The sequence below is a fragment of the Ochotona curzoniae genome, unplaced genomic scaffold (genome assembly GCF_017591425.1).
Source record: "Ochotona curzoniae isolate NIBS_2020 unplaced genomic scaffold, NIBS_Ocur_1.0 contig_3502, whole genome shotgun sequence".
NCBI classification, from domain to species: domain Eukaryota; kingdom Metazoa; phylum Chordata; class Mammalia; order Lagomorpha; family Ochotonidae; genus Ochotona; species Ochotona curzoniae.
The window spans coordinates 391569-418924 of NW_024465886.1; the positions used below are offsets into that span (position 1 = coordinate 391569).

Below are 27356 nucleotides of genomic sequence, written 5' to 3' on the forward strand. Positions count from 1 at the left end.
CCGAGGCCGTGAGGCCGCGCCCGGCGCTGGGCGGCCCGTGATTGGTGGGCGGCGCGGCCGGGTCCCGCCCCTCGCCCGCTCCCCGGCCGTGAGGAGCCCGGGTCAGCCTGGACGCCGTCCTGCAGTCCGAGTGACCGGCTCGCGGCTCGGCGGCGCCCCGCGGGAGCAGCCACCCGGCCGGCCGGCCGACTGCGGGAGAGACGGAGGCGGCCGCGCGCGCTCAGCGTCCCCGAGCGGGAGGCGGCGGCAGCGGCCACGGCGGCGCGGGGCGCGAGGCCCGGGAGCAGGCGGCCGCCTCGGCGCCTCCCGCCGGGGGCCGTTAGTCAGCGGCGGCGGGGCGCTCGTGGGGAGCGGCGGGGCGCCCGTGGGGAGCGTGGGGAGCCGCGGGGCCGGCGCCCGGCCACCCCCCAGCACCACCCTCCCGGCCGCGGCCGGGCCGGCCAGGACGACGCGGCGGCCGAGCTGTCCTCCCGGGGCAGGTGCGTGCGGCGGCGGGGGGAGGGGAGCGCGGGAGGCGCCTTTGTTGTCGGGGACCGGGCGTCCCGCACCGGGTTCTGGGCCTCGGGGGAGCGTGCGGGGCCGAGGGGCCGAGGGACCCCGCGCGGGGCCGTCCTCCTCGCGCCCTCCACGGACAGATGGGGTCAGCGGCCGCTGGGCGTGCTCGGCCGGCCGCGGTCGGGGATGGCTCCTCCTGACCCTTTCTGCAAACTCCGGCCCGGGATCGTTGGCAATCGGTTTTAAACTGGGACATCGCAGAGGGGGAGGGGGCATTCTTTTTTTTTTTTTTTTCTCCTCCTTCCAAATCTATGGGGTTCTGACCCAGGATGAGATCGCTGCTCGCGGCAGCACAGAATTTTTGAAAAGAAAGAGATCCGTAATACAAGCCAGTGTGAGATGTGGTAGGCAAAGGATGGATAACGGAGTAGAGAAGGTCACCTCTACATCTCGGCCGGCTCCTTTGGCAAGGGGGCTCCTCTTTAGTAGTTGACTGTAGAACGCTCGATCCGTAAGAGGATTCATTGATCAACAAGGAGGAATTGTGGACATGTTGTGTCAGGAGGCGGTGGGTACGGGTAGGGATGGCATGAGTTAACACCCCGGCCGGGAGGCCTCGCAGCCACGGGGAGCCCGACACCCTGGCTGTGTGGCCAGGCACAGGCAACCCAGTGTTTTCCACAGTTGCCGGGAGGGTCACTGCTCCGTTGTGCCAACTTCTTCTTTGGAAAATCTTTGCTTTGTGAGCAGGGCAGCGGCCTCACCTGAAGGCGTGAGGATAATCCTGTGACACCTCACCAGAGCCGCCGGGTCTGATGGCCTCCTGGAGGTGGGGTGCGGGTGGGGGGTAGCACCTTCAGCCCACTGTGACCTCTGCTGCTCCGGGGTTAAGAAGGTCAGCAGGCCAGCACAGGATTAGCTTTAGTGCAGGCCAGTAGGCAGCTGTGAAGCTGTTCCTTGTGCAGGACTCTTGTTGGAATGTAGCCTGATTCGGAGGACCTTTACCCGTTTGGAAATGTCTGCAATGTTTCTGATTCCTGGGTCACAGGGCCATTACCGCCTCGTGTCACAGGCATGCTTCGGGAGCTTACTGAGCACAGGAACCAAGCCATGAGTGTCTGGGATGTGGTCACCGAGTCGCTCTGCCACTCCAGGCACGCTTTCCTGTGGCTGAGTCAGTTCCCCATCTGTGCCACCTGCCAGCTCAGAACAGGAAGCAGCGTGCTGCCCTGGAGTCCGTGCGGAGCGTGTGTGTGTGTGTGTGTGTGTGTGTGTGTGTGTTTTGCTGCTGTGAATTTGGGTCCCTTGAGGAGGAGTTTACATCCAGAGGCAGTGAGAAATGGGCTCGCTGTCCTTAGGCCGTGGTGTAAGAAGCAGTGTCTCAATCCATATCAGATCGTTGCTGCAGCTCAATGATCAGTGACCAGAGGAGTGAGTTTCTGGGCCTGGGTGGCTTGTTCTCTGGTGGATTTTCTTTCTAATCGAGCCTAGGGTTTGCTCTTCACTCTGAAAGTGGCTCCTAGCTGTCTCCTTTGGAAGTACTTGCATACATTGGCCCTTAGGCCTCTCAGACCCAGCCTTGCAAGCTGGAGCCGAAAGGGGAATTGTGGGCCTTTTGCACTTGTTGTAAAATCCTGACAGGCGAGCTCTTCATGGCTGAAGCGAAGCAGTTCACCTGGGTTCGAGCGGGACTGACTCTGACCTCCGTCTTCTGAACTCTAGTCCTGAGCCCTTCCCCGGGAAGATGTGTCTCCCCAAACACCTGGCAGTAGCCAGGAATTTTCGGTGAATCCCCAGAGAAGGAGAAATAATGTAGAAGTGTAAGAATGGACAGTACACGATTTAATAATGCTGTCCATCTGCCCGTTACCTAACAGACAATCAGTTAGTATGCAAGTCAGTATGGAGCTGCCTAGGTGCTTTTAGGTTTTGTTTTTATTGGAAAGGCAGATGTATACACAGGGAGAAGGAGAGACAGGGAAAGATCCTCTGTCCACCGGTTCACTCCCCAGACAGCCACAATGGCTGGAGCTGAGCAAGGCAGAACCAGGAGCCCTGGCCTTTTCTTCCTGTGCAGGTGTAGAGCCTTGGCCCATCCTCCACTGCTTTCCCAGGTCACAGGCATGGAGCTAGAAGGGAAGTGGAGCAGCTGGGACACAAACCGGTGCCCCATTGGGTCCCCAGGCGTGCTAGAGGAAGATTTAGCCACTAGGCTACTGTGCCAGGCCCTGCCTCCACTTCTTAAGCTGGAAATTGACATACATCCTTCCTGTTTATATTTAATTATATATTTTTATATTCCTGTACATTGTATAGCTTTGTTTTGATTGTTTAAAACTTCCTGGACTAGCTTTCTTTGTTCAGCTTGGCCTTTTGTCTGCATTGATTCAGATGGCTCTGAGGTGCTTGTCATGAGCACTGCGCAGCATGTGCCGCGTTGTGTGGCTGTCTCAGCTTCTGTTGCTCGTAGCTGTCTGAGCAGTGCTTGCGGGAGTATTCTTGGGTAGTTATGGGGTGCACAGTACCGACCCAGTCAGTGACAGCCTGCAGTGAGCGCTCGTGCCTCGGGCACGCCGAGGGACATGTCCTGATGTGTGACTGCTGGGTTTATTAGCGTGCACGTGCGAGACTTCTCCAGCAGTGTGGCTTGAGCCCACATTCAATTTTTATAGGAAATATTTTACAGTGTCTGTGATACTGTTGTAAAATGAGATTTTTCAACAATAAGCATAGCCATATTTTGAGGAAAACAATGCTTTTTTCCCAAAATAAAAAGTAATTTATGATAGAGTAGTGAGCATTTTACTGTATGTCTACTTGTGATGCACTGCTCTCAAGTCTTGTCTCTGAGTGCGAGGCTTGGCTGCCAGCATCAGAATAGCCTGAGAGCTGTTTAGAGGTGCAGAGGTGCAGTGGCAGGAGCGCCAGGTGGTCTGCGCATATCAGAGGAGCCATGCTGGAGGGCACTGTGATCAAATGCTGTGCTCCTGGGGGCACGATCGCGGCTCCCAGCAGCTAGTGCAGATGCAAGCATGCGGACTGAATTGGCCATTCAGCTGCCAATAACAGCATTGTTGGTGGAAAATGATTTTTTTTTTTTTGGAATAGCAAGCTATTCTCCGTAAAGTGTGAATAGGAAGAAAAAGTAGTCTTCCTTTTTGACACAGTGGGCGCATTCAAAACAAACCAGGGCACTTAGAAGTCTTTGGCCACGGGGCATCTTCCTCTGAATGCAGGAAGGGTGCCTGGCATTTCTGCTTTCCATTTGGTAGTGCCTGCCATAAGTTATAGCAGCCAAAGGACATCGTGGAGGAAATTGCTGTGGAATAGAAATGCGGTGACACGTGTCCCGGCCACAGGGCAGACACCTGCTCGTTTCCCCCAGGAGCCCTGCACTTTCCCTTTTCTGTCCTTGCTCTTTCTGCCCTTCTCCGGAGTGTGACTGGGACCCTACTGTGGTTTTCACCGGCGAGTCCTGTTGACTCCTGGGGTTGAGAACACCTTCTTTGCTCTCCAGTCCTTGTCTCTGCTTGCTTAGCTTTGGAATAGCTCTCGTTCATTAGGAAATGGTTTTTGTATGTTTTGGGTAACAACATTTGATCGATTTTAAGAATGTTGTCGTCTGGTCTTGGGCGTGCCTTTTTATTTTAGACGGCTAGAAATTGTATGTTTTAATGTCAAATTTCTTTCTAAGAAACCTTTAAAGTTTTACTTTTCCTGTGTAGATCTTAAATTTGCACATAGCTTTTTGTGTGATGAGGTGCTTGTGAATCTAAATATGTTCAATAAAAGTAACTGCTGAAATTTCCATTTTTCTTAATATTCTCTGAATGGTAGTGGTTGTATTTCAGTCTTACTATCTTTATGGCAAAATTAAAATTTGACAAGTCTGTCATTTCACCTTTTTTTTTTAACTGTATTGAAATCCATAAAGCCTGAGAACTTGCTTTAAAGTGCAACTTCGTTCCTGAATGCTCCAACAGCCAGACCATTCTTATTTCGCTCTTTGGATGAAGGCTGCTCAACTGGTAAAGTGGGCACAGATATTGCACACTCTGCAAGGTGTGGGGTGCTCTGGCTGCTTTCTGTCTCCTGTTCCTCACCCCAGGAGTCCAGAGCTTTCCAGGGCTTTTCACTACTTTTCAAATAATACGCATGATTGCACAGAATGGAGTTTCAGAATAAATGTAAATATGTGAGTGTAATTTGAGTCCCATTGAGGGTCTGTCTTGTTTTCTTAGAAAGTAAAAGGGAGAATGCTAAGCAGGTTCTTACACATACAGCTAAAGAGGGAAAGCAGTGGCAGGCGCTTAACCCAGTGCCGCAGTCTTACGTCCCTACGCCGGAGTGTGGTGATTCTGTGAGACCTTCGGCTCCTGGCTCTGGCCTTCTGTTAACGCGGGCTCTGAGAAGCAGCAGCTATGCTTCGGCAGCTGACTTCTTCCCAGACACCTGTCGGCATCATCTGGGGGTGGACCAGCTGTTGAGGCCCTCTCTGTATGTCTCTCCGTTTCTCAAGTAGTTAGTAGGAAGGAAAGTCTACCAGTGTTGCTGGGCCTGTTCTGGAGGTGTGAGGTTGGGGGGGTGGGGCAAGAAGGAGAATTCATCTACAAGCATAACAAAACAAGCAAAATCTCTAGACTTCCCTAAAGCTTACTCTGAGTACCAGGGACGCTGTGCACTAGAAATGGAGTGTTTACAGTGTGGATAAAGGAACTGCCTGCGGTGCTTTGTGTCTTTCCTGCTCTGCTGCAGGTCCAGCCACCTGCTAATGGCCTGGGGAAATGGTTTGTGTGTTTGTTTTTTCACATTGTTACATAGTTGAGAGGGATACATGCCACGTGGGCTTCTGGTTAGGGGAGGAGGTTCGGGTACTGGGGAAGGGTGGGACAGATGTTTCAGGTGTTCTGAGTCTACAGCAGGGTGGCTGCTCCCTGCTGTCAGACTACAGCAGCACCAGGCATGGTCATCTGATGACCCTTAGTTATGCAGGGAAGAGTGGTTTTGGTGGTTCTGAGAAGTTGTTGGTTCCTTTCCTCCAGGATTGAGACAAGCAGCTCCTCCCTGCCCCTATCTCATAGTGCTGTCGCTTTATTGTCCGTGTTTGTCACGGTCTGTGATTGTATGTGTCACTACTTGATGAACGCTTGTCTCTCCCATTCTGAAATCTCGATGGGAAGAACTAGTCGGGACAGTGACACATTTGGTTAACATCGGTTAGGCGCCCTCTAAGCCTCCCAGGTGACACTTAACTGGCACAGATTTGTTGGTGTTTTGTGTTCAATTATGTCTTTAGGCTAGAGCTCTGTATTGAGTTACAATGCTCCATCAATCACCACGCATCTTTGAGGAAGCCGAGGGGCAGGAATCCTCATGCCCGTGAAGGAATTGAGGCTGCCAAGTCACATAAAAGGCCACAGAAAAATTGGGATGAAACCTGGTTTCTTTATTGGGCAGTATTTTTTTTTTTCATTCTCTCTCCAGTGCCAAACAGAAACGTAACTGGTTAGCTCGCAGGTATAAGTCATTCTGCGTGCAGCTTCCCTCAGCTGCTGGCAGTGTTACCAGGGTTGACCATCCAGTTAGACGTTTTTCTCCTTAAAACACTGCATGCAGCTCAGGAAATTCTGTCTGTCTTGCAATATTTAAAATTTATCCCGAGGATAAGGTGACATTTGAAAATAGGATTAGGAAAATAAGTACAATGTATGTTTAATTTAAATCAGGATATGAAGGAGGGAGATTGAAATAACCTCTTTAAGCAAGTCCATTGCAAGTTCAGCAAAACTGAGGTAGAATATTGATGCCTCCAAGAGCAAAGTGAAAGACTCCATCCCTGTATCAGTTGCAACAAATTTGCTTGCATTTTTAAAGATAAAATTCCTGCTTTATGGTGTTCAGGGCTCTATAGGTAGTACCTGTGATTAGGGCATTGCTGCACCTGGGGGATTTATTTTTAATGTTAATCTTTCCCACTAATACAGCTTGCAAGAAATTACATCGCCTCAGAAATCAACCCCACAACCTCAGCTGAACAGGAGAAAATGTTCAATTTTGCCAACACAAAATTCAGATTTTCCTTCAGAGTAATTAATGAGTACTCAGTTCTTCTAAATTGACCTCCCAAACGTGTTAGTTGGGAGGCATGTCACTTTTGCCCTGCTACCCCAACCAAGTGATCTTTTATTTATTAAAGAGTTCTCTTATTTGAAATACCACCAGAGTTTGCTTAGGACTTATTCTAGCTCTGTGTTTCCCTGGTGTTTGTTTTTAAGATTTATTTCTTTGTTTAAAAGTCAGAAAGAGAGGAGGTCTTGTACTCGCTGATCCATTCCCCATATGCCCACACCAGCAGTGGCTGCACAGGACCAAGCCAGGAGCCAGGGGCTGCTCCTGGTCTCTCACATGGGTGCAGGGCTTGAAACACCTGGGCCGTCTTCTGCATCTTTCCCAGGCGCATTAATGGGGACTTAGGTTGAAGTAGCCAGGAACCGAACCAGTGCCCCTATCGTACCCAGCTAAATTGCAATACCAGCCCTCATCCATATGACCTTTTAGAAGAAACAGGATTTTCTGGCTTTGTCAGGAAATTTTCTTGATTTAACTGGCTGGGCAGGGTGGAATGCAGGTCTGAGATAAAGTGAAAATGAGCCCATGATGCTGATACTGACTGGCAGGTACCACCTGGACCCCACCTCCACACGTCACAGGCAGGCCAGAGAACACCCTTGGAGCATGCGCAGGGCAAGAAGCCTTTGCACCACCCCCTGTGTGGCATTTCCTCCACACCATCGTCGTACCAGGGGCTTGGCAAGCTCTCCCCTGACTTTAAACTGCCTGAACTGAGTCTCTCTCAAGTGTGTCTGAGCACTCTCGAACCTAACACTAACTTGGTATATTAAAAAACTAGCATGACTTGTAAGTGAGGAGTTGATATGTTACCTAGTCAGCGTTCATTAACTGCAACAAATCTCCACCTAACAAATTAGTAATTTGTGCACGTGATAATTATCCTCAACTAAATGGTCTGTTTATTTAACTGCCTTTCTTTCGGATTTTAAGTGTATGAGAAGCAAGGTGTCTCCAGCGTATTAAGTGCAAGGCAAATAAAAGCACCTTATTGATGATCATTTCCCGACAGACGAGCCCTAAGCTACATTAGTGTGGGAGATTCTGGCTCAGATAACAAGCAGAAAAGCCTCTGTTCTCTGTGTTACCGTGACTCCTGCTCTGTCAGGTTATCTCCTTCACTCACTGTGTAAAAGCTGTTATTGACCAGACGGCACTGACCCATATGTCTCTATGTCTACTGATGACTTTGGGCAAACCAGGAGAACCCTGCAGGTGGACACATGACAGGGGTCACAGTTTTCAGCTATAAACTGGGAGAGAGCGCATGCTTGGGGTGTAGATCTGAAAGTGTGGCATTTGGGACTGTAGTAGCACATTAGAGGAAGCAGAGGGTGTGTGCAAACTCCGGGAACACGCCGTGCTGTTCAGGTGCTGCACGGCGGCCTGGCATGGTCATGAGGGGAGTGTAGGACAGGTGGGAGCAGATTGGGTAACTCCTGGTTGACCATAGGCTTTGAAGTATCCTGCCTATGTGATACTGTTTTTACTAGTACTCCCAAATGGCTTACATTCTTTCCCCATCTAGAGAGGCCACTAAATGTGTTATATTCTCATGTTTTTGAAAGAACTGTGGCCTCTATAGAAGCTGTATCTACTTATAGAAGAGGAGTGGTAGGTTTGCTTATTATTATTGAGAAAAGTGAGGTATTCTTTACACTACTGCAGGCCCCCGCAGGCCCACAGCCCTCACGGGAGCCCAGGCTGCCACACGGGCTGCCATGGGGGAGGCAGGGACAGCCAGGGTCGGTCAGGAAGCTGGAACAGCGAGCAGAGCTGAGGCTTGAATCGGCAGCGTTGAGTGCTGTAGGCTGCCCCCAGAAGCCCACACTGCTGGCCGGCAGGAGGGAGGCCGAGGAGAGCGTTGCTGGAAAAGCTGTGCCTCTCGTGGGCAGTCTGCTCTCGTAAACACAGAGGAAGTCGGAGGCATAAGGTTCATCTGAGCAGAACACCAGGTTCCATAATGCTTGGACTCTTTTTGCACTTTATTTTATAAAAATGAAGTATTGTGAAATAAGGCTTCAAAATGTGAAATTTTATATGACGTGAAAAAAATCAGGGAATAGATGTAAGATTTCTTTGGCAGTTTTACATATCTGTTGCCCCAAGTATTGATTTTAAACTGGAGGATGTGGTTAGTATGTTTTGTAATGTAAAGGAAATGAAGGGCATTTGTTTTCTGTTAGTATTTGTGTTTGACTCAGCTCTGTTGTAGCACGTTGAAATGTGTCTGTGAATGACAAAGCCGCGTGCTCTGTCTGCAGCACTCACGTTGGTCCCTACCCCACGTTGACTCCAACAGCAGCCTGCATAAGTGCAGGTTCTCAGTGCGTAAGTGCAGGTTCTGTCCCAGGCCTCGAGAACTGCCAGGGTTCTGTGCAGTTGACAGGGGTCTGCTTGGAGGGCTTTCACTTGTGAAATCTCAGCCTTTCTCATTTCCTTTCCACTTAGGCACCTTTGCCTGAGTTCTTTCTCACTATCATGCTTCACAAATACTCAGGCCGTTTTCCTAGCTACAGGGTATTCCTCAGGGGGAATTAGCTTTCTCTCCTCATAATAGATTTATTTTATTTTTGATGATGTTTACATAATTAAGAAGGATTCATGCCAGTGTGAACTGCCGATTAGGATGGGAGGGATCCAGGAATGGGGCAAAGTGGATGAGACAGTTGCTTCCAATCTCCTTTCTGTTCTTGTTTCTGGGGAGAGAGGAGAGGGCCACTCCCAGCAGCCTACCCGGACCAGTACCTGAAGATAGGGGATGGATACTCAGTGTCATCCTAGGGTTCCCGATGTGGAGCGAGTTCCAAGGGCACTGCTCACGTTCTTTCAGTAGTTCTGAGGTGTTGTTGATTTCATTGCTCCAAGGATGGGGAAATCCCTCCAAGGTCCCTTGGCTGACATAGTCCCCCCAAGTCTTGATTTACCCAGATACCTGCTGTCGAAGCTTGGCCAAGAATGCTATCCATTTTGTTTTGCTCTGCGTGGTATTAGATGTCCTCTGCAGGCTTAATGCTCTCTCGTGTCCCCCATGTGCGTCCCAGCCTGCTGTGTACTGCACAGGCTTCAGCAACCAGGGAGGCCACTTCTGACACATGCACTCTATGGTCCAACCAGATCATGTGATTTTCCCCATGATGGCCGTTTTGAATCCAGTGGTCCCATTGAGGGGGACCATTCTTCAAAGAAGCTTCACCAGAGATGACCCCAAACCCGACTCCTGTGTGTGACAGCCAGTGTGGGGTCTGGCTTGGTCTGTCATCTACATCAGCCTATACACACGTTAATGGTTTCAGCCACCTAAGTCAGTTCTGTCCCCAGCCCCTCTCATATGCAAACCAGTGGATACCATGAGCCAGCCCAACCCTGCCTACCGCACGCTCGGCCCTCCTGTTCATCAGTGGGAACCTCAGCTAGTCGGAACGACTTCAATTACCCCACTAGGCCCAGCCCAAGCCCCAGTTCCTGCGCATGCTGGTGTGTGCAGCAGACTGGTCAGGCTGTCCTGCATCCCGTTGAGGTTTTGTACACAACAGTGGGTGTTAGAGCCTAGCTCAGCCTGACACCGCTGTCCAGCCCTAGTTCTCATGCTCACAGGTGGAACTGCAGCCCATCAGAGGGGTGTCCACAGTTTCCCTGTTAGGCCCAGTCCCAGTCCTGGATCTTGCACTTAATGGGTGGTATTGTGATCTGGCCTAGCAGGACTTGCCTGCAGTCCTGATATTTGCCAGATGATGCCGTGGCAAAGCCCAAATGGCCTGCACCTACTCTGGCTCATACATGCCTCAGTGGATACAGTCACTTGGCCCAGCCTGGCTCTGCCTCTAACCCAGTTCACATGCAGGCCAGTGGGTGTTGTAGCCCTGCCCAGCCCACCCCAAGAGCTGACAGCCACGTGTGTGTGTCTGCAGGTGCTAACCTGGCCTGGGCTGGGCTGCTCCCAGCCACAGCCCTTGCACTCACCAAGAGGGACGGCATCCTGACAGGAGTTCCCCACGCTCCTCCGTAAGGGCATCTCCCAGTCACAGATAATGAACACTGGCGAGGTCTTGGCCCACCTCCTGTCCTGGCAGGTGAAGTGGCCTTTCCCGACCAGAAAATTAGGATCTAACTCGAAACTTTTAGCTGTTTTTATAGTCTTTCCTAGCTGTTGATCTGATTTCTAAAACAGTCCTGTTAGGATTTAAGATGAAAAAAAAAATCCTTTATAAAAAAACAATTTTTTTAAAGATTTATTTTTATTATTTTTTTATTGGAAAGGCGGATATACAGAGAGGAGAGACAGAGAGGAAGATCTTCCGTCCGATGGTTCACTCCCCAAGTGAGCGCAAACAGGCCGATACTATGCCGGTCCGAAGCCAGGAGCCTCTTCCGGGTCTCCCACGCGGGTGCAGGGTCCCAAAGCTTTGGGCTGTCCTCGACTGCTTTCCCGGACCACAGGCAGGGAGCTGGAAGGGAAGCGGGGCTGCCGGGATTAGAACCGGCGCCCATATGGGATCCCGGGCGTGCAAGGCGAGGACTTAACCACTTGCGCCACCGCGCCGGGCCCCTATAAAAAAACTTTAAACGCTTTGTCATGACATGCTTTATCAGCTTCCAGTTTACCAAACATGTGGGTACAGGGTTTTGAAGAGACACGAGAACAGACCGACATGATTGGTTTACTCAAGATCTGAAAGGGTTAATGCCATGTCCCCCCTGAAGCATCAAGATTATTCTGTGAGATACTCTTCCAGCTCGTGTAATGCATTGCTGAAGCAAATGTGTGCAGAAAGCAAATTTTCCATGTCTGGAGAACAACTAGTAAAATTCTGGCTTGTTGCAGACAGGAAAGCTGGTAAAGGTATTACACCCACGTGGTAAGTGCTGGTTTGCTATCATCAAAAGCTGGTGTTTCATCAAACTTTACTACAGATAAGATTGGGGGAAAGGAAAACGGCCGGCAGCCAGAGGAAAAGGAAGTGGTAGACATGTCAGCTGATACATTAACCAGACTGCACCCCATTAGTAAGGATTAATTCTGGTAGGTCACGCCATCTGTGTAAAGAGAGCTAAGGAATATTGTGGTTCATGAGGTGTGTAAATGTCATAATGCCACCACATCCTACTGTAAGGGAAGGCGCACATTCACAGATAAGAGGAACATAGTTAGCAAACATGTCTTTTTTGCAAAATGACATTGTGTGAAGATGGTGGACGCCTCCTGGAGCAGCTGTTTCTTGGCGCTTTAGCGTTGAGGTCATTTGAAGCAGGGGCGCACCAACGGAAGGGGTTTGGGGTCATTTGAAGCAGGCGCACCTACGGAAGGGGTTTGGGGTCATTTGAAGCAGGCGCACCAGTGGAATGGGTTTGGGGTCATTTGAAGCAGGCGCACCAACGGAAGAGGTTTGGGGTCATTTGAAGCAGGCGCACCTACGGAAGGGGTTTGGGGTCATTTGAAGCAGGCGCACCAACGGAAGGGGTTTGGGGTCATTTGAAGCAGGCGCACCTAGGGAAGGGGTTTGGGGTCATTTGAAGCAGGCGCACCTAGGGAAGGGGTTTGGGGTCATTTGAAGCAGGCGCACCAACGGAATGGGTTTGGGGTCATTTGAAGCAGGCGCACCAACGGAATGGGTTTGGGGTCATTTGAAGCAGGCGCACCAGTGGAATGGGTTTGGGGTCATTTGAAGCAGGCGCACCAACGGGAGGGGTTTGGGGTCATTTGAAGCAGGCGCACCTACGGGAGGGGTTTGGGGTCATTTGAAGCAGGCGCACCAACGGGAGGGGTTTGGGGTCATTTGAAGCAGGTGCACCAACGGGAGGGGTTTGGGGTCATTTGAAGCAGGCGCACCAACGGGAGGGGTTTGGGGTCATTTGAAGCAGGCGCACCTACGGAAGGGGTTTGGGGTCATTTGAAGCAGGTGCACCAGTGGAATGGGTTTGGGGTCATTTGAAGCAGGTGCATCAACGGAATGGTTTTGGGGTCATTGGGAGCAGGTGCATCAACGGAATGGTTTTGGGGTCATTGGGAGCAGGCGTACCAGCGGCAGGGCTTCCTTACTGCATCCTGCTGCTTTCTGGAAGCCATCAGGTAAACATTGCCAAACATTCTTAACCTTTTTTATAACAAAAAACTAGAATTTGACCAACTTTTCTTTTATCCTGGTTTCTTTTTTCTTTTTTTTTTTAAAAGATTTACTTTTATTATTTTTTTTATTGGAAAGGCGGATGTACAGAGAGGAGAGACAGAGAGGAAGATCTTCCGTCCGATGATTCACTCCCCAAGTGAGAGCAACGGTCGATGCTATGCTGATCCGAAGCCAGGAGCCTCTTCCGGGTCTCCCACGCGGGTGCAGGTTCCCAAAGCTTCGGGCCGTCCTCGACTGCTTTCCCAGGCCACAGGCAGGGAGCTGGAAGGGAAGCGGGGCTGCCGGGATTAGAACCGGCGCCCATATGGGATCCCGGGCGTGCAAGGCGAGGACCTTTAACCACTTGCGCCACCGCGCCGGGCCCTATCCTGGTTTCTTTTCCTGTCATTTACCTTTAAGAAGATGAGAGGTAGCTTAGTCCTGTGTACTTATGAAGGTCTGTCCTTGTGTTCTGGAGGAAGAAAAAAAAAAAAAGAAAAGAAGATTAATTTGTTGTTATTGGAAGAGCAGGTTTGGAGAGAAAAGAAGAGACTAAGAGAAAGTTCTTCTCTCGACTGGTTCACTTTCCAGTTGGCCATACTGGGCTGAACTGAGCCAATCCAAAGCCAGGAGCCAGGAACTTCTTCCAGGTCTCCCACTCGGGTGCAGGGTCCCAAGGCTTTGGGCCGTCCTCCACTGCTCTCCCAGGCCACAAGCAGGGAGCTGGATGGGAAGTGGAGCAGCTGGGACACGAACCAGCACACATGGGTGCTACTAGCACCATCAGCCAAAGATTAGCCAGCTGAGAGCATTGCACACTTCTGACCCAGCCTGACCCAGCCACACTTGGTGAAGCCATCTGGGGAGAGAACCAGCAGCTGGAAGATCGCTTCTGTCCCTCTGCCTTCCAAAGAAGTCCTTTTTTTTTTTTTTTTTTGGTGAGAGCTCGTGTTCCTCGGCTGCCTGCCTAGAGCCTGAGGTGCTGCAGCTGCTCTCAACCAGGCAAGCAATGGGAGCGATAAGCTGCAGGCGTCAGTCACAAGGTTTCCTGGTCAGAGCTACTGCTGTCGCTCATTTCCAGACTATTAACCAATTCTGCAGGGAGTTGATTAAATAGTACCTAGTTGGGAATCGTTCAGATAAGTGTTTCAAAAGTCAGATCTGAGAGTGATGGGCAGTGTGATCCTGAGCTGCTTGGAGCAGAGAATGCTCGTAAGAGACATTTCATTAAGCATGAGGATAGTCACATGGCTGAGGGATTCCGTCTGGTCTTCAGCTTGCCCTAACTGTACAAAGAAAGGTGACGTGACTTTCTGCACCACAGAGATCTGTCAGGGATTATATCCTGCTTCGGCTGCCTCCAGCTTCAATTTCAGTTATCCCAGACTCAAAGGTACTAAGAGGCAGGAGGAGTGACACTGAGAATGCCTGCTACGTTGTCCCTTGATTAAGCTGGGTGGAGCTGAGCTTCCCCACACTGATATTCTATAAGTGGCGATAAGAATCTTGAGACAGGAAATTGATACTAGACATGTCCACATTTGGCTGGGACACAGGCCTTGGGCATGGCAGTACTGGTCTAGTCACAGATCTTAAGGGTTTATAATTTCATGATTTTCAGATCAGAAAACCTACCTGATGGCCACCTGTGAAACCATGAGTGCAACGCTGCTGTTGGTGTATTGCTGCTAGATAGGGGATAGGACTTTCAAGCTGTACGTAGCCAAGAGGCTGATGGTTGTGCAGAGCTCCAGAAGAGAGTAGAAGGCGCTCCCTAAAGCTCTCCCTAGGCATTTGGGGCAGAGTTCCAGTGGCACATACCCAGAGCTCGCCCACCGGCTGCTGCTCGTTGATGATGGCTGGTTGCGTCATGGTGAATTGTAGCCTTACTGTGAGCACTGCCCATTGGATTGTCGCACAGTACCAAAGATACTAAAGGTAGCCAATTGTGTATGGTTTACAACTAGTTCAATTGCCTAAGAACAAAAAGCATTGCGATTATTTGATAAAAAAAAAAATCTTTTTGTTTGGCTTAATTTTACATTTATTTGAATAGTTTTTTTTTTTTTTTATTGGAAAGGCGGATATACAGAGAGGAGAGACAGAGAGGAAGATCTTCCATCCGATGATTCACTCCCCAAGTGAGCGCAACGGTCGATGCTATGCTGATCCGAAGCCAGGAGCCTCTTCCGGGTCTCCCACGCGGGTACAGGTTCCCAAAGCTTTGGGCCGTTCTCAACTGCTTTCCCGGGCCACAGGCAGGGAGCTGGAAGGGAAGCGGGGCTGCCGGGATTAGAACTGGCGCCCATATGGGATCCTGGGCGTGCAAGGCGAGGACCTTAACCACTGTGCCACCGCGCCGGGCCCTATTTGAATAGTTTTTTAAATTTGCTACTCAAAGAAATGTCTGAATTTTGACTAATAGTTTCATGGTCTTTTTATGACTCATAAATCCAGATTGCTGGGTACCAATAATAAAGACTGTGCTCATCATCTGTAATCCACAAATTCTCTGTAACCCAGATTACTTTGATTATACACTGCTGTAGGTGGCGATTGCTCTACAGGATGGCACATGTTGATAACCCGTGAGATTATCAATTGGACATATTGGAACCTGTGAGGTTCCCCAGGAACGTGCCGTCTTTATGAATGAGAGTCCTACGTTTCTGTGTGGAGTGTGTCTAGGCCGAGGTGGTAGAATAGTGTTGTATGAACTGGGGCGTGGGAGTGACTGATGATGAGTTCGTGGAAGGACGCGTGTGTCGTTGGCTTGTGCTCAGCAGCGTGGAGGGGTGGAGCTAAACACACGGAGCTCAAGTGCGCTTTCCAGGAGCCAAAAGCTTTGTGGGAATCTGGTTTTGGTACACACGAAGACAACAGCCTGCCCTGCTGCTCACCAGAAAACAGTAGGAGTTAGCACAAGTACTGTGCTCCTGGCAGCCACATAGGAGGCCAGGTGAAGTGCCAAGTGCCAGGCTGCTCTGTGCTGCCTAGCACAACTGTGGCTGTTGGTTGAGGAGCGGACCTGCGGGTGGAAGCTGTCTTTATAACTCAGAGTTTCAAATACATCAGTCAGTCTTTCAAACAAACAAGCCTTCTAGTCTCCTTTAGCTCTGTGTGCTCTGGCAGAGTGCAGGGAAGGAAAGAGCTCTAGCTGTAAAACTGGTATGGAAGGTTCTAGACTGCACTTGTCCCTAAGTGTGGGTTTCATTTTAACAGAGCCCAATGTATGATTTCCAGCAGAGATGAATTTTTCTGACAAAGTCACCTGGATTTCATGCCCATGACCTCAAGCATTTTGGATGTTCTGTCTTTAAAAACTGAAAAAGAATGTTTTGCCAAACAAAGTGAATGTTCAGCTTCTGTATTCACCAAATGCTGCCCTTTGGTAGGACTTTTTCAAGATCATAATGTGATTTCACATGCGGTGTCTTTTGGTAAACATAATATGCTAGTTACATGCTGGGTCCTAGGGTAGCAGTGGACCCTCGTGGGTCCTCAGAAACTACTAGATGAACTTAATTCCTCTTGCTTCAGTGGTGACAGGCTACTGAGCAGTTCTGTGAGGGTACAGCAAAAGGACTGTAGAAAATGGAATTCAGAGGTGTTTGGGGGATGGGCTTTATGATGCAGCAGTTGAAGCATTTTCTGGGGATAGCCACACCAAGTAGAAGTCCAGATGTGAGCTGCTCCCCACTCTCCTCAAGCTGCCTGCTGATACACCTGAGAAGCAGCAAATGCTGGCTCACGCACCGGAGTCCCTGGCTCCTGGCTCCCCCGGCCGAGCCAGCGCTCCGGGCGGCCGTTGAGCCAGCAGAGCCAGCTGACGGCCTGCAGTGGCTGAGTTAGGGTCGTATCCTGCGTCTACCACTGCCTCGTCTGTATGAGTTTCTGTTCAAGTTGACTTGCAGAGTTGTTTTGAGGATTGGGCAGGTAGTGTATGTGAGCATTGTGCCCAGTGCTTTGGAAGACAGGCCCTGGCTTCTCCATGGCATTAGGAATATTTTCATGGAGTTGTGCAGAAACTGCAAACTACATTAAAGATAATTTGATATAGAGGATCTGTGCAAAGGTTAAACCAGCTGAAAACTCAGCATCCCGTATTGGAATGTCTGTGTTCAAATCCCACTTCCCCCTCTAACCTGGCTCCTTGCTGCCGAGAGCCTGGCGAGGGGGTCACTGGCAGCAGGAGACTGGGTTGGCTTTCAGAGTGCTGGCTGCAGCGGGTCCCCGTCATGAGTGCTGCGGGTCAGGAAAGGGAAGCAGAATTGTTTGCTAAATGAAATAACAATGCAGTGCTGTTTGAAGTGTGTCATGGACTATTTGAATTTGTATACTCATTTGGAATATTTTGCCTTACCCAGGTTTGACGTATTTGTAAAAAGACACCTGAAATCTGTTTGAGAAGGTATTTAAGATAACAGTGGACATTGGCCATGTCTTTGTTTATGTTGTGTGCGAACAGAATCCACCTTCAGCTATCAAAACTTTCACTGTCTCCTTTTGTTTTCCAGAAGATGAATAATCTTTCATTTAGTGAACTGTGTTGCCTCTTCTGCTGTCCACCTTGCCCAGGGAAAATCGCTTCCAAGTTAGCGTTTTTACCACCTGATCCGACTTACACACTGATGTGCGATGAAAGTGGGAGCCGCTGGACCTTACACCTCTCTGAGCGAGCAGACTGGCAGTACTCCTCCAGGGAAAAAGATGCTATTGAGTGTTTCATGACTAGAACCAGTAAAGGCAACAGAATCGCCTGCATGTTTGTGCGTTGTTCACCCAGTGCCAAATACACCTTGCTCTTCTCGCATGGCAATGCTGTGGACCTGGGCCAGATGAGCAGCTTTTACATAGGCCTGGGGTCACGGATTAATTGTAACATCTTCTCCTACGATTACTCTGGGTACGGCGCGAGCTCGGGAAAGCCGACAGAGAAGAACCTCTACGCGGACATCGAGGCTGCTTGGCTGGCGCTCAGGACAAGGTAAATCATGCTGGCTTAAAATCACCCTGTGTCAGAATACAGTGAAAGCTGCTTGGCTTTACATAGGCTTTAACCTGCTACATAGAAATTATATCTGCCAAAATATGCATACTTAAGAATAGTAAAGCTTTTAGTTTATATTTTTTGAGTTCATACGTGGTAGATAAGACAGTACATGTTTCTGCTTCTATGTCAGTGCATGTGTATATGCATGTTTTCCTAACCTTAAAGCAGTGGCAAATAATTTTATAACTTTCTTATTACTGGGGATGTGTAAAGGTTTACTCAAAGTTGGAAGGTTTCAAAAGAGTGAGGTGAAGCAGAAACCATTCATTTGGTCACTAATCGTTTAAGAGCCTGGATTGATTTTAAAATAAGCATTGTATGTGATTGTTTTGTATTTTTATGTAATTGTTTCTTGGTAGGTACAGCTTAAATATACTTTACTGGGATTGTTTTTAATGTATCTTATTTACTTTATATTTTAGGCTGCTAAACTTGAAATATTGTCAAATTGCTTTATTAGGATAATAAAATAATCTGATTTCAAGGGGTGCTAAGATAAAATGGCTTGTAGTTAGTGCTTCTAACAGCACAGAAGTGTAACTGTTCAAATAATATGATCAATTCCATGTTCTATGTCTGAAAAATAATCTTCCCTTGTCAGTTTTGCTACTTGCATGTTTGTCTCATCAGATCTCAGTTTTCAGGAAACTGTCCTAAATCATTTTAACCACATTTGATGACCTGTAGCAGAGGAGAAGCAAAGCAGAATAGATGGGTCCCTAATCTTAGTCCTAGGTCATAGTAGACCCAGCCCGTGGAGGCCTAGGGCTGTCAACCTGTCTTCTGTCACAGTAGACCCAGCCCGTGGAAGCCTAGGCCTGCAGACCTGCCTTCTGTCACAGTAGACCCAGCCCGTGGAGGCCTAGACAGCCAGTGGGACTCACTGCCTTCTCTGAGCCTTTGTCTCCATAAGGAGATTGGATTAAATGATCTCCAAAGTCCCGCCCAGTTCTGCAGTTACATTGTCATATAAAATATGTGCAGCTAGAACGTGCCTTTTACTTCATTTGCCTAATAAAAGTTAGGACTTCAGAATAAGAAAGGGCGGTAACTCTATTTGAATGATCTATCTTGTAGGAAAATTGACTATCTCTAATAAATTCAGTTTGAGTCATTTAAAAAATATTAAGTTTTGCATTTTATTTGAAAGACAAAGAAACAGATCTTTGATCCACCCATTCATTTCCTAGTGCCTACAACAGCCAGGTCTGTGCCAGGGCTAGCCACACCCCCTGGCTCCATGCAGACCTCTGCATGGATGGCAGACACTCACAGGCCCGTGCCATCATGTGCTGCCTCCCAGGACACTCATGCCAACGAAGCAGGAGTCAGGGACAGACTGGCTGGCACTAGTTCTCTGCGAGCATCCCGAGGTGCCACCTAAACCATTATACTGGATGGCCTGCCCCAGGTTCTCAGAAAATAACACGTCCGCCATGTTCACTCTCCAGCCTTCTCCCACAGTCCCCGAGTTCGTTATCTGTGTTCTATAATGGAGAAAATACTGGACTAGGAGACAGTATGGCTAGGTTCTAATTATATGTGACTTTGAACGTGTACTAGATTAGATGATGTCTAAAGTCCTTTCTGACTAAGTCTGTTTTGAATTGTTACTGCTTTGAGTCCTCTGCTCACCTAGAGTCCTGCCTCCCTCCCCGCGTCCTATGGTCGCCACCAGCAGAGTACTATTCCAGCAGCCGTCACGCAGTCCAAAGAGTTGTTCTGATGCTGTAATTTCCATTCTGCAAATTTCATTTCTATGAATTCTGTACAGTTTGACTTTTTAAAATAAAAAAGGTTGGGACAAGTATGTGATGCATTGGTTAAATTGCAGCTTGGGTCATCCACATGCCGTCTTTCTGTACCTGGTTGCCATTCTCAGTGGTTCTGCCTGTGGCTTGTTAATGTTCACCTTAGCAGGTAGCAGGTGCTGGCCCAAGGAGTGTGGAAACGGCCATCTACCTGCTTGATTACCTAGCCCAGCCCTTACTGTTCTATGTTGACCCTTAAAAAAAAAAAGACTATTTTTTTACTGGGAAGTCAGATTTACAGAGAGGAGAGACAGAGAGAAAGATCTTCCATCTGTTGGTTCAGTCCCCAGGTGGCTGCAATGGAGCTGAGTAGATCCAAAGCCAGGAGCCTCCTTCAGGTCACCCACAGGGGTGCAGGGTCCCAAAGCTTTGAGGCCATCTTCGACTGCTTTCCCTGGCCACAAGCAGGGAGCTGGATGGGAAGAGAGCAGCCAGGACACAAACCAGCGCCCATATGGGATCCTGTCACATGCAAGGCAAAAACTTTAGACAGTAGATATGTTTGAGAAGTGAAGCAGCAGATGGGTGGTGGTCCATATACTCCTCTCTTTGTTTCTCTGTCTCCCGCAGCTTATTCCCTCTTCTCTCCCTCCATCTCTTTGAAATCTATAAGTAAATTTTGAACTTAGTAATATAATATGTTTCAGGTTTATTCAATAATATGTTAAATTGAATTACTATACATAACAAATCACTTAATAAATTTATCTCTTCAGATTGAAATTTCTGGGACTGGCATTGAAGTGTAGTGAGGTTAAGCTGCTGCCTGCAGTGCCTGCGTTCTACATGGTCTCCAGTTCCAGTCCCAGCTGCTCCACCTCCAGTCCAGCTTCCTGCTAATGCACCTGAGAAAACAATGGAGAATGGTCCAAATCCGTAGGCCTCTGCATCCACAGGGGAGACCCAGAGGCGGCTGCTGGCTCCTGGTGTGGGCTGGTCTTGCATCCACAGGGGAGATCCAGAGAGGGCTCCTGGCTCCTGGCCTGGTCTGGCCCTGCATCCACAGGGGAGATCCAGGGGCAGCTCCTGGCTCCAGGCGTGGGCTGGTCCTGTGTCCACAGGGGAGATCCAGGGGCGGCTCCTGGCTCCTGGTCCCGTTTTAGCTGTTGCTGCCATTGGGATCTTTCAGCAGATGGAAGAGTTCTCTCCCTTTATTCTCTCTCTCTCTCCCTTTCTTCTCTCTCTCTGTAAATCTCCATAACTCTTTTTCAAATGCATAAGTCTTTTTAAAAAACAGTGTTTTAGAAGACCTGAGCAACTATTTTTCTATAAGATGAAAAAGATTTTTTAAAAAGTTGAAAACAAATCATATTGTAGCATTGAAAATGATGATAATTCAGAAACAAATTCTTATACATGCATTGATACTGTACTAATTCATTCTAAGACGCAGTCTTTAGGGATGATGCCACATTGCCTGCCTGCCCAGTTGTGTCTTGCCTTGTGGATTCTGCAGGTACGGCATTCGCCCTGAGAATGTGATCATCTACGGCCAGAGCATAGGGACCGTGCCGTCCGTGGACCTGGCCGCTCGCTATGAGAGTGCGGCTGTCATCCTTCACTCGCCCTTGACCTCAGGGATGCGCGTCGCTTTTCCTGACACCAAGAAGACGTACTGTTTCGATGCATTCCCAAAGTAAGTAGCATTATTCAAAGCAACTTAATAGCAGAGTCTTTTTTCTATCACTTAAGGCATTTTGAGTACTGTTCCCTGAGCCATGAGTTTGCATTATATTCTCATGTAGAAATTATGAAAAGCTTAAGTTGAAGAAGGTGTTGGCAGGTGAGCAATCAAGAGGCTGAAATCTTTGTGCAAAAGTCATGCAGATGCCAAGCACCAAGAGCTAGTACCACCGGCGGTAAAAGTAACATCAGAAACAAAGAGATTAGCTTGAGAAATAAAACTGGCAAACCCGAGCGTCAGACTGGATGTTGGGTGCCAGGAAGAACTTGAGCATGACTCCCAGGTGGGCCTGGGGCTGCTGACGGATGGTGAGCACGTTCAGTGAGGGAGAGAAGAACAGAAAATCCCGAATCACGTCTGCCTCCTGCCTTCTCACCGCGGATCCGTGCAGTGTATTGTCACTGTAAAGTCTGCGGGCACAGTGTTGGGCGGGTTCACAAGAAGGCCGCTGCTGCCCGTTCGTTCCCTCCAGATGGCAGGAAGCCCTGCGCTCTCCTGAAGGAGCGGGGTGACCTTTTTCCTTCAGTCCCTCCTTTCCCTAGTTGGCAAGGGCACAAAGATTTTTTTGTGTGAATGACAGGCCAAAAGCCAGCTTGGTTCTTTGTAAGAACAGCAAGAATTCTGTTGTGGGATGTATGGGTTCAAGTCCTTGTCTCCGATACAAGAAGAACTTCAAGGACACAATGTGGGTAAAGCTCAGCAGGGAACTAAGATTTATTTCTATGCCAAATAACAATGCCCACCGAGGGAGTGTGAGCACGCTCAGGAGAGAGCTGAGCTGCCCAAGGTGCTGAGGACAGGTGCGGAGGCCGGGGCGGGGAGTGCTCAGCGTTCCTTGGAGTGACGTTGTGGCACACGGAAGTTATCACAGGCCTCGGCATGCTGTGTCCTGTAGCCAGAATGGGCACTAAGAGTGAAACCGTGGAGGCAGCGTTTGCCGCTCCATGGAAGTCTGCGTTGGACCGTGCGGGCAGGGCTGTAAGCAGCCTCAGCTCTGCCTTGGCAGCTGCTCCCAACCTGTGGTAATTGTAAAAAAAGAATGTGTTTCATCAAATGGGGAAGTTTAGGGAAGCGTACAGAAGGCAGCATATGATTGTATTGCTGGAATTGGCTGTGGCTTTATTTTTGCATTAGGTACAGTGGCCATTTTCAGTTCCAACAGAGAATGCTGTGCAGCGTTTTGTCTAATAACCAAACACAGATCTTCAAGATTTCATTCTTATTTTGTGCTTATAATGTCCTAACTCTAAGGATTTTTAATGTGTATATATAATTGTTGTTTGCTGTTACTTGTTTGGGTAGTTTCTGTCCCCTCCGAGTCTTCCTGAAGACTATGCTCGTAGGCTTAGCTTGGGCGGGACCCCCACGGTGATGCACTGGCTCGGGTCCCCGGGCACCTTCCTGCTGAGGCAGACCTGGGAGGCCTCGATGGAGGTTCCACCTAACAGATTTGACATTGCTGGCATTTCACAAATGAACCAGTGTCCTTTTGTCTGCCTTCAATATAAGTAAAAAATAATTCTAAGAATGTTTTGATCTGCATTTTTTATTTCTTCTCTGATAATAATTTTTGGCTGTCGACTCAGATCTATGTTCTGTTAGAGTGGAAAACTAAAAACTTTGTACAACCCTGCATTGAGGAGGGTGGGGCTTACCTGCCAGCTTCCTGGTCACTGAGTAGGTCAGATGTTTTACTATTGCTCACAGTGTGTCTCCCTCATCTCTGCTGATCCTATCTGCATCTAAAGAACTCCCACCCTGGGGTAAGGCAGTTACTAAGCTACAGTAAAGAGACTGCATGTGCCAGAGTGGCGTGTTGTTTTGTTTTGTGTTGTGTTTTAAGATTTATTTAATTCTACTGGAAGCAAAATTACAGAGAAAAGAGGAGACAGAAAGATTTTCCATCCACTGGTTCACTCCCCAGATGGCCGCAACCCCTGAAACTGAGACAATGTGAAGCCAGGAGCTACGAGCCATCCTCCACTGCTTTCCTAAGTTGTAAGCAAAGAGTTTGGTGGAGAGCAGAACATAGCATGAACCAGCGCCCATATGGGACATCTGCCCTCGAGCAGAAGGTTAGCTGACTGGGCCATCATGCCAGCCTCAGGGTGGTTATCAAAAACACTTAGAACAGATCTCATGTGTGTGAGCCACCAGCCTGCTTCCTCACAGAATTCCCTGGCCACCTTGGAGTAAATCGTATTGATTTTGCAGGTTGGTTTCAACCTACTTGAAAAGATGAAAAGGGAGAATAGAAAGTGATGAAGTCAGCACAGACTTGACCTTGTGCGAAGCCTGTGTTCTCTGTGCTGTGTCAGCATGCTGAAAGGGGCATGTGGCACTGAGTGCACGTCCCAAACAGGAGTGCCCAAAGGGAACATTCTAGACTGTCATAACGACAGAACTTACTAGGGGACGCTCTAGATGTAACCTCAGAACTTCACTAGGGAACATTCTAGACATAATGACAACTCACTGGGGAACGTTCTAGACAGTCGTAACTGCAGAACTTGCTCAGAATCCAAAAGACGGCCTTCTTCATCTACTTCTTCTCCTTTTAAGATGTATTTATTTTTACTGGAAAGTCAGATTTACAGAGAAGCAGAGACAGAGAAAAATCTTACATTCACTGGTTCACTCCCAAAGTGGCCACAACGATTGGAGCTGAGCTGATCGGAAGCCAGGCGCCGGAACCTCCTCCGGGTCTCCCACATGGGCGCAGGGTCCCAGACAGCCTTCCTTTCTAAGCGGATTTAGGTGGTTCTATTTTAGTTTTGTGCCCAGGACAGCACAGTAGGTTTGCGTGTCTTTGTGTAAGCCGAGTGTTGATTGCTCTCTCCTTCGGCTCACCCTGCAGCATTGACAAGATCTCTCAGATCACCTCTCCAGTGCTCATAATCCACGGGACGGAGGACGAGGTCATCGACTTCTCCCACGGCCTGGCCCTGTTTGAGCGCTGCCAGAGGCCCGTGGAGCCGCTCTGGGTCGAAGGCGCAGGCCACAACGATGTGGAACTCTACGGACAGTACCTTGAAAGGTTGAAACAGTTTGTGTCACAGGAACTGGTCAATTTGTAAGATGCTCTGTACATTTGCATACTGATGTTTCTTTTCTTGCTGAACTGCACTGTTTGGTAAATAACATAAAACCTGAAGGTTTTGTTTGCAAATCATATCAGCTGCCTTTATAAATGTACAGGTAATGATTTGTTAACAGACTTAATGAAGGTTTTAATTACCAAAACTAGAAACTGGAATAACAATATCATGCAGTCGGGCTATAATTTATATTTTTTCTGTGAATTTTTTTTAAACATCAAGATAAGTACTGTATGAAATTTTAATTAATTCTATAAAATCAAATGCTGTAAAAGTATTGCCAAATGCTTTTGCATATCAAAAAATTTATAAGTATTTTTAAGACATCTCAATGTGCTAAATCTTATCCTGGTATATATATGTGTAATATTCTTTCCAGAAAAAAAAATGTATATCAAGTAATTCAAGTACTCAGAATAGAATATAGAAAGAAATGAAAACATTCAAGTTAGAGTTGACCTAAACCCTGTTGTACAGGGGTAGTTATAAATGGTTATTTTATTGTAAAATACGTTCGATTTTCTGTATTCTCTGGTTATCATACATTTATCCTTTGAGAAAAAATGATGTAAGTCTTAATTTGATCCCATCTGTTAATTTACCAGCTCGTTAGCTTGTAAATGAGAAGTCAAGATAGCACCGAACCTTCACTAGTTTTGATTGCTAAGTTTGGTACTGTGAGGCAACTACCATTCTCATTTAGATCTTGAATGATTTTGTATGCAATGTTGGTTTCAATTTTAACTGATGCTGTAGGGTTTTAGTGCGTCCGTGATGTGAAAACCGGGAGGCCCATTTGTCACTCTTCAAGCCAAAGCCTGACTGTTTGATGCCTTTTCACTCTGGCTGTTTTTAAGAATAGGACCTGCTGCTTTGAATGACCATGGATTCACTCTTAGATAAAAAGGAGATAAGAAAACATTTAATTCATAACTTTTATATTAACCAGTATAGTAAAAAATAAAGCTCACATACCAAAACTAAGTTGCCTTCCCTTGAATGAATTCTGCCTGACTAAAACAGTGAAAGAAAAATAAAAATAAAAATAACGGTATGTAGTCTAATTTGTAAATGAATGAACATTGAACTATTACACACTGTGGATATATTTTACGGCCTTACGTAATTATAATTGTTCTGCTTGTTCTGTGGTTATGTCTAAGACTATAGTATATGATTTCTTCAAAGTATATCAAGTATTGTGAATGCTTTGGTTCAGATGTGTCAAATTAACAGTAAAGCAACAAATATAACACTCGACTCTGTTTGTTTGCCTTCTTGCACACTTCCCAGCACCTCACCAGGAGGGAAAACAATTCCTAGTGATCTTGGTTCATCACTTTGGAGAGTTTTCTGAGCTTGCCCTGCGTGTTGTCTGTGATGCAATGAGTTCACGGGGCCAGTTCCATGATCTAGTGTGCTAAGCCTCTGCCCAGGGCGCCAGCGTCTCCTGTGGGCACCTGCTCCACTTCTGCCCAGAGGATGGCCCCCACATGGGAGAGGAAGCCCCAGGCTTCCAGCTTTGGATCTGCTCAGCTCGCCGAATGAACCAGCAGACAGAAATCTGTCTGTCTCTGCTTCTCTAACTACTGCCTTTCAAATGAAAATAAAATAAATCTTGACTTCTAAGATTATTGCATCCAAGGACAGATAAAGGACAAGGAACTTCTAATGTATTTTTAGCCTGCCCTTTCGCGGTCAATAAGAATTAGCAACGGACGGCCCCTGAATTGTGTAAAACTTCTGTTTTAGCAAATGGAATGAATATACAATGTCTGAAACTTACCCTCATAAGTACCAAGGCTTAAAGTATTATGTACACAGTACTTACTACATTTATAAATGTTACAGATCCAACACGGCAGTATTTTTACTCTACCGGCTCTATTTGATTTCTTAGTCCATTATAGCTTTGCTTATTTATGCTATTAATGGCTATTATCACCTTACTTATACTATTACTAGCAAAAAAGATATTGCAGATCTGTTGCAAGCCCAACTATATTCTGTGCAGTTGCTTTTTCAATTAAGGAAAAACAAGCATTTAGAGTTACATGATTGTGTTTGTCGATATAACTTGTTCCTGTAGATTTGTATTACCTTGGTTTCAACCTAAGGAACTTCCTGCAATATTGTAGGTGCTGGCAACAAATTCTCCCAGTTTTTGTTCACTTTGAAAAGTAGTTGCCTTCATTTTGCAAGGCCTCTCTGCTGGCCTGGGATTCCAGGTTGCCTGTTTTCCCTAGAGCACGTTGAATATGTTTTTTTCCACTGCCTCTGGCTTCCACCGACTGATGAAAAGTTGGATGCCAAACTTACCAAGGGTTCCTTGGAAGTGACTAATTTTTGTGCTGATTTCAACATTCCTCTTTGTCTTTGACTTCCAGCATTTATAGAATTGAGTGACCGTGTGTCTGCGTTTGTCCTTGCAGTTGAGCTTCCTGCATGTATAGATTTTTTTTTTTCAGTAAATTTGGGCAGTATTCCTGCCATTACTCTTTCATTCTATCTTTTGTTTGCTGCCAGTACTCAGCTCAACCACCTACAGGATTCCATCCATCTGTTTAATGTATCCCAGGCTGGTTTGCTTTTTGGGTTATTTTGTTTGCTTCCTGATTTTCCCTCGTTTTTCTTTCACACTGTTAGCTACTTGCCTAAGTGTCTTCTTAACTTGCTGTTTTTGTGTTTCTACTTAGATGATCTAAGAAACTGTAACTTCATTAAATTCTGTCTCAATTAAGAGAAAGATGGTTCTGCCTAAAGCTCTGCATGCCCATGAGCTACAGCCAGTCACCACCAAGGCTGCCCCCGCCCTGAGGTAAGCAGTTAACTGGGTTCTGTTCAGCCAATGGGAATCTCTAGGCTTGGGTGCTAGGAGCCTGCTCCTGTTAAGACTGTTCTTGTTATTTATCTTGCTGTTATAAAGAAAATACTTATTATTTTTAAGGTACAGGTCAATATAGTATTCCCAGGCTTTGC

General features: G+C 47.7%; 2 protein-coding genes across 2 annotated transcripts; one reads left to right on the plus strand and one right to left on the minus strand.

Annotated features, from left to right (window-relative positions):
* Positions 1–102: 102 nt before the first annotated feature.
* LOC121157002 (basic proline-rich protein-like) lies at positions 103–771 on the minus strand. The gene has a single exon (XM_040980955.1). The coding sequence runs from the start codon at positions 769–771 to the stop codon at positions 103–105; it is 669 nt and encodes a 222-aa protein (XP_040836889.1).
* ABHD17B (abhydrolase domain containing 17B, depalmitoylase) lies at positions 389–25630 on the plus strand. Its single transcript, XM_040980940.1, has 4 exons — positions 389–479; positions 17249–17718; positions 21052–21231; positions 24137–25630. The coding sequence occupies exons 2-4, from the start codon at positions 17252–17254 to the stop codon at positions 24354–24356; spliced, it is 867 nt and encodes a 288-aa protein (XP_040836874.1). The 5' UTR covers positions 389–479; positions 17249–17251; the 3' UTR covers positions 24357–25630.
* Positions 25631–27356: the final 1726 nt, after the last annotated feature.